The sequence below is a fragment of the Pundamilia nyererei genome, unplaced genomic scaffold (assembly GCF_000239375.1).
Source record: "Pundamilia nyererei isolate P.nyererei 1_Seehausen unplaced genomic scaffold, PunNye1.0 scaffold00310, whole genome shotgun sequence".
Classification (NCBI taxonomy): Eukaryota; Metazoa; Chordata; class Actinopteri; order Cichliformes; family Cichlidae; genus Pundamilia; species Pundamilia nyererei.
The window spans coordinates 16,886-23,964 of NW_005187711.1; the positions used below are offsets into that span (position 1 = coordinate 16,886).

At 39.4% G+C, this 7,079-nt stretch overlaps 1 protein-coding gene across 3 annotated transcripts in view; it reads left to right on the top strand.

Moving 5' to 3' along the window:
* Positions 1 to 7,079, top strand: part of LOC102207484 (sodium/potassium/calcium exchanger 1-like) — a 23,759-nt gene that overhangs the window by 11,362 nt on the left and 5,318 nt on the right. The window contains exons 5-8 of one of the 3 annotated variants that reach the window (XM_005751409.1): positions 842 to 892; positions 2,060 to 2,137; positions 4,376 to 4,518; positions 6,516 to 6,785. In XM_005751409.1, the coding sequence (XP_005751466.1) occupies positions 842 to 892; positions 2,060 to 2,137; positions 4,376 to 4,518; positions 6,516 to 6,785 (542 nt within the window). The remainder of the gene's footprint in view (positions 1 to 841; positions 893 to 2,059; positions 2,138 to 4,375; positions 4,519 to 6,515; positions 6,786 to 7,079) is intronic. The other 2 variants (XM_005751410.1, XM_005751411.1) reach the window with 2 other exon arrangements.

Below are 7,079 nucleotides of genomic sequence, written 5' to 3' on the forward strand. Positions count from 1 at the left end.
ATATTCCTAAAACCTTTCCACACAGAGGCCGAGTCATTCTCTGAGATCTGCTGCTGCATCTTCTCAGAGTGCTGATGTTTAGCAATGTCCACTTCTTTAGTGAACCTGTACTTGGCCTCTCTGCAGCAGTCCCTGTCTCCGCTTCTGAACGCCTTTCTCTGGCCCTGAAGTTACAACCATGTCTGTGGTTTCCATCGTAGAAGCAGTTCTTAGAGGGGCCGTTAAAACCCCTGGCCCCAGAAAAGTCAGAAGAGGTAAGAGTTACAAAAAGTTGTTGCCTGGTTTGAAGCGTTTGTTGTCTTTAATTTTTTTGTGTATTTGTTTGTGGATCAAACTTCAGATTTCCTGCTTAGTTGTGTTGCTTATCTATGTTTTGAAGTCAAACTTTCTGGAACTCATCACAGTCACTCAACATGGGCATGTTAAACTTTTGGTCCTCATCTGTTAGCCTGGCTAATACAAACCTGACATACGAGACAATTCACCGCTGAACAGAATAATGTTTAGAACAACAATGGGGCTCAAGGCCAGGAATGGATTAGCCACTGAGTTGGAGATGACTCCAGATGACTCCGACATATCATGTCAGCAGGTCCATCTAACCCAATCTAAGTTAGGCAGATACCACAGGAAACCACAGAGGTCATATCCAGGCTTCAGCAGGTCTCAGCTGTTTTAACCAATACCTATTCACACAGACAGTATGTGCATACCAAGAATATGTGGGTGTTTTTGTGTCGCGGTTTGGAGAATGAGCTAATTTTTCACCTTTGATGTCAAAAAGAAAAAAGTAATTAAGGAGTCAGACTGATAATGTGTGTTGTGAATGTCTGCCAATCAGAAACATCTTTTAATGGTGATGTTAGAGGGGAGGGGCCAGTACAGAGGAAAGGTAAGGTGAAAAACATCATTGCTGTTGTGTTGTTTCTGCACTAGTTGTTCTTGTGGTTGTTGTTGTTGCTGTTGTGTTCAGTCTGATCTGCTATTACAGAACACATTTTTGACTGCTATGCATGCATTGGATGGTTGCATGTTTGTGTGTCCGTCAGAAAGCTGTGAGAATCGTTGACCTTTTGGCACACTCTGGCTGTTTGTAAAGAACATGACTAATTTACCTGTGGACTAGTGTCATTGGCTGATATTATGTATTAGACAATTTGCATATTATTGATCAAGAAACTGACCTCACAGCCCATTGTTGCTGGGTTCAGTCATTATGCAAATGTACTGTTTATAAGGTAGGGGAAACCCGCATTCAGCTGAAACTGAAGAAATCACTTGGATGAATGAGGAAACATTTCTCCCACTGAGAAAATGAACACAAACAACTTTTTGGGGTCCAATTAATAAAAATCACATTTATTGGACGCTGCAGTGTGTATCAATAAATACGTGGTTTGACAATCTTAGAATAGTTTCCAGGTTTTTCCAAGGGTAGCTGCATAGGCAAAGACTACCCTGACTACCTTCTGAAGCACACCCAGTCATTTTGGGGGGTCCTGAAATTTGACAGAAATTGCACAGTACAGAAGCTCCTTTGACTACGATGACCTGGATGACTGAGAACCTTCACAGACAGAAACAGGAGTTTCAAGGGTTACTTCTGGTAGGACTTATGAGCGCTGATGTTCCACCAGAGGGCACTCTTCAACTTCCATAACAGTATAAACCCAACAACCACATAAACCAAGCCAAGGCATGTGGAATGTAAACAATAAATTACAAACAAACAAAAAAATGTCCTTAAAGACTGGGAACATTGGAATGGTAAATAATCAGATATCTGTATTGGCCTGAAAAATCTTATCTTAGTCAGACTCTAGAGTAGATAAAAGCTTGGTGGTGATAAACAGCTTCAAATGAGTCGTAAGTAAGGTTCACATTTTAGCATAGGTACCAGTAATTGTACCTGTTCTCACGTTTGCACTGGATTGGATTGGATCTTTACTCCTAAATGGTGGTCAGTGTGTGTTTATCAGGTCATGTTATTGTTAAAGCTGGTTGTAGAAGAACAGGCTTCACATGAGATTTGTTTGAGCAATGATTCTTTTAACTGCAGCGAAGAACAAAGTAAAGCCTATGAATGTCCCGGTGACAGGCAAACTGCAGAGCAAGTCCCATCACCGCTGCAGCGAAGGTGAGTTGTTTGTGCGATGAAACGCCTTTCCTGAAAGCATACTTCCTGTGGGTGTGTTCCAGTGCCATCAGTATTTTGTTTGACTAAATGCATAGTTTTGTTACATGATTTCGAAACATAACCCGGATTTCCAACAACATCTGATTTATATGTTGAAGCGCTTGTATTTCTCTGGCCCTTTTTACCTACAATCCTCTGTCATAACATTGCGTAATTTTGTATTGTAATGCAACAGTACAGAACACATATCAGTTATTTTTGGCATCTGTCTGAGAGGTACGCTTGTGATGTGTGTTAGCCCAGTTTTGCATAAAGACTGAGATAAAAAAAATAATAATCATATTTTAAATCACATGGGATAAAATGTAGTCTCAGTATGATGGTAAAAATCAAATATCAAAATATCTCCCTCTATAATCCATATTGTGTTTTTTGGTTTTGTTTTTTATGTATTTTGTACTCCATTGTATTGAAAATGACTTTAAATATGTTTTAGCATTAGGCTCAGTTTACTTTTCCCATTTTTTGTGCTATTAGCTCAAACGGGTGAAAGAATGGATCTTTCTAAAGAGCTTACAGAATATGAGCCTGGTGTTTTAATAGGGTACCTCCACAGCAAAAACTCTCTTTGTGAAATTTCTTCCCTCCTAGATATTCCACGATCAGCTGTAAGCAATACCATCTGCTTGTCAAGTGATAAAGTATAGACCCTGCTTCCAGGTCTTTAGATGGAAACCAGCACTCTAACTTACTGCTTCTGAGTCAATTAAACCTCATAAATCATCTTTTTCAGGGATGCCGTGATGTTAAACTTTATTGTAACAGCTGGGATAGCAGTGATGCTGATCATTTTTATTGAAGATAAAATCTCATTGTTGTCACAGTGTTTGTTTAGGAACCGAAGAAGAGTTTGAACCTGGAAATAGATGATGTAAAGTTACAGAGCGGGGTCATCAAGTGCATGTGTAAAAGTCACAAACACTCTGCTCATTCACTAACTTCAGAATTCCCAACCTCCTCTGGTATTAACATCAGCACAAACACTGTGCTCTGGGAGCTTCATGGCTTTGGTTACTTGAGCTGAGCAGCTCCTGTAGGAGGAGCTGTGCATGAGACAAAGAAATTGGATTAAATTTATTCTCATCTTCTAATTAAAAAAGTTAATATCAGGCTGCATAAAAGGATCCAAAGGATGTTTAATTTGTAATTAATTGTGTGAATATTCAGATGAAGAAAGTTATTATTTTAATAGTTGTACTGTTGATTAATATTGTAGTGACTTGTGCTTTGACATTTATTGTGATATTGTGAGTGCACATATGCACATGGTCTTCTATCAGTAATCAGAGACAGTTTTGGGGTTGAAGGAGGTTGTTCTTCAGACTCAGTTCATATGTTTGTGCGTCATAGTGTGGAGTAAGGAGTTGCTTGACAGTCTGAGGTGCACAGCAAAGTGGGGCTGTGAGGAACCTGGAGAGGCCTCGACAAGACCGAATCAATGAGCCCTGAGGATTAACATGCATATGAGTGTGCATGTGACTCTCTTCCCCGCCTTTAGTAGAGCATGTTTATTGCCAGACACTCCAATCACTCCCACTGCCACTTCATACTGGCCTCTAGAGCAGAATAATTTGTCAGTGTAACATTAAATTTGTGATTTATCTTCGCTAAGTGTGAAATTAGCTGCAGTTCTCTAATATTTAGATACATTTAAAAATAAGTGTGAGCGGAAGTTTTCCAAATTCTTTAATACAGCAAACTTGCTTGGAAATTCAAATTCACCTGAAGTTTTAATCACCTAACTGCAAAGTACTTTAGCTGATATAAGGTGAGGAGTCATCAGTCTGAAGTGATGGATTTAAAATGGTGACCATAACACAAACCAGCAGGGTTATTACATCATCCAAAAGTGACTCTGTTCAGTTGTGTTCAGTTAGATATGGGGAAACACTGCTGCATACAAAGAACAAACTAAAAGACATCTTTGCCCTTTCAAAATAAAATCAAAGGAAAAGTCAGAGTGGCAGGTAGACAAAGAAGACAGTGAAAAGGTAAAAGTAAAAGCATAAAGTCACTAAACATTTAAGTGAGGTTGATGTGTCCTGTTTGTAAAAAGATGCAGTGAAACTGTTTTATCTAAAATGGCTATGGGATATTTAAAATCTGCAGTGTTTGAAAAGCAGGTTAAAATTCATATTTTTATCTATATTACTCCGTGTGGTTTTCCTCTTTTTTAAGATCCAGATCAAAAGCCAAAGTCTGAGCAGCCAGCTGCTGCCGGTGCATCAGAGGGAGCAGCTACTGCTGAGCCGTCCACCTCACAGCCTCCAAAGGCAGAAGAGACAACTCAGGAAACATCTGACCGACCGGACGAATCGAAGGTACGAGATGATTTCAGCTCACTGTGCAGTTTGCCACAGAAGTGAGGAAAGTGGAGATTTTAACAACTTTGATCCTATAGTTTTAAAAGTCGTGATAATACACGTCTCATCTTAATATGAACGCACGTGTTTCTTTAGCTGTTGTCATGTTGCCAAAAGAAACTAGTTAAGTTGTCAAGGAAACTGATGAAAACCTAGCAGCATCTGTATCCTCCATGCGAATTGCGAAGCACTGGAATGCAGTCAGATGTTAATTGCAATGTGAAGCCTGGGAAATAACAGGCGTGATGAGCATGTGAAGATGGCATTACTGTCTCTCTAGATTTGAATAGATTAGCTTCAAATTCATATTTCTGCTTCTTTATCTTTTCAACAGACCTGGAGACAGGTCTGTTGAAACAGGCCTGGAGGCCTGGAGACAGACCTGGAGACAGAAAGCTATGACTATGTTTCTTACTTGATTTTGAATCTTCAGATTTTAAATTGGCCTCTAATTATTCCTGGCATAATGTATTTTGAAAATGCACCCAAGGAATATACTTAAGCACATGGTGTATTAGTAAAATTGAAGGAAAGATGGTAAGAGCGTTGGCTTCAATCTGCACATTTTCAAACTAATTTAAGAGGTTTTGGCTTGCTTCATATTTGTTTCTAGTATGTGTTCTTCTTTCCTAACATATTACATTTTGTTTATGTGGTACAGTTCAAAATAAAGCTTGAAAATGACAAGAATGTATAATCTTTAACAAACACATCAATTGAGAAATGAAGGTAACCGTTAACACCCACACAAGTTGCTTTCTGTCAGTTTAGTGTCACCTCAGTTTTCTGGCATACTGACCTCAGATCACACTTTGCATGGAGGCCTGTATATATCAGCTGCCAGCACTTTTTGAAAACCACATCGCCAAAGCCAGAAGCTGTGAACAAGGCTGTGAGGAGGTTGGATAACATGCAGTGTTGAAGAATGATGGAGGGCCTAACACAAGCACACTAGCTTATACTTTTTGTTAATTTATTGTTCATGTATACATAAAAAAATTAAAAAGGAGTGGCAGTAATGTTGCAGAATATTAACAAAGTATTATAGTAAGATATTAACAAATAACAAAGTAAGATATACTTAATCTATCCTAAAAGTTGGGAAATTACTGTGTTATAAGCAAACTAACACTACAAACTAAAAGAACCTCGCTCAGTGAAGTAAATACAATATCACAAAGCAAAATAGCTCACAAAGGTAAAAAGAAAAGACACAAAATAAAAATAGAGCTAATTTAAATAGAAGAAAAAAGTGAAGAGCTAAGATAATAAGGGGGGCTTAATAAGTAAAGCTCTGACAATATAGGGATATGTTCCTTCTCTGTAACAAATTCCAGGATTATGCTGCTGTAACTGGTGCAGTCCCTTCACATTTCTTGTTACCACTCAGAGTAACGTCTCTGTCGCCCAAAAGTACTGAAACCATGTACGGTCACAGTGGGGTCTGGAAAATGTGAGTGTGTCAATATCTTGCTGCAGCACTCCAGGATACACATCAACTGTGAGCTCACATTTGCCATGATGATCACTGGAAGAGCTCCAGAGCTGAAACCCTGTCTTATCCTCCAGGACTGTTGTGCTCAGGAGATAGATCTGTCAGTACCATCAGCTGGTGAAAGGTCTCCATTGCTCAATCTCATTAGAAAATAAACCAGTAGTAGACTGGTAGCAGAAGTAGACTCATCCAAGACTGGACGTTTCAAGACTTTCAAAACAAAAAGTCACAAGTTCATACACATAAATAACAGTGAAGTCCTCAAATAATAAAAAAAAAAGCTAATTTGTGAAATGTACCTAAAAAATTTCTCATGTAAAATCATCAATTCACCAAGACCTAAACCAGCCTTGAAATATTAAATACTAAATAATAAATCTAATGCATCTTTTATGTGGTTCCCTCTTCGTTGTGTGCAGTGAGTCAGGGGGTTTGACTCACTCTGTTCCTTCTCCTACAGGCAGCAGCAGCAGCAGCAGGTGGATCAGGGGGCTCTGAGGGCAGCGCTGAGGATGAGAGTGGTGACGAAGAAAGCAGCGACTCGAGCGAGAGTGAAGATGATGGCGACAATGAAGACAAGGAGGAAGAAGAAAAGGAGGAAGAAGAGGAGGAGGAGAACCAACCATTGTCTTTAGGGTGGCCTGAAACCAGGCGCAAGCAGGCGACATATCTGTTCCTGCTGCCCATCGTGTTCCCGCTGTGGCTCACCCTGCCTGATGTCCGCAACCTGGTGAACAGCCCTCATCATCATTATCATTATGACCTATGACCTTAAAGCTTTACATACTAAAATGATGTATTTTATTATCTTTACCCATGGGATTGGAACAGAATTGGCTGAAAACTTGGCTTCTGTAAGCTGTACAAACTTGATAGTTTAAGACTAACAATAATGGTCAAGGTGAAATGCTTAGCTAACCTACAGGTACAGTGGGGCAAAAAAGTATTTAGTCAGCCACCGATTGTGCAAGTTCCCCCACTTAAAATGATGACAGAGGTCAGTAATTTGCACCAGAGGTACACT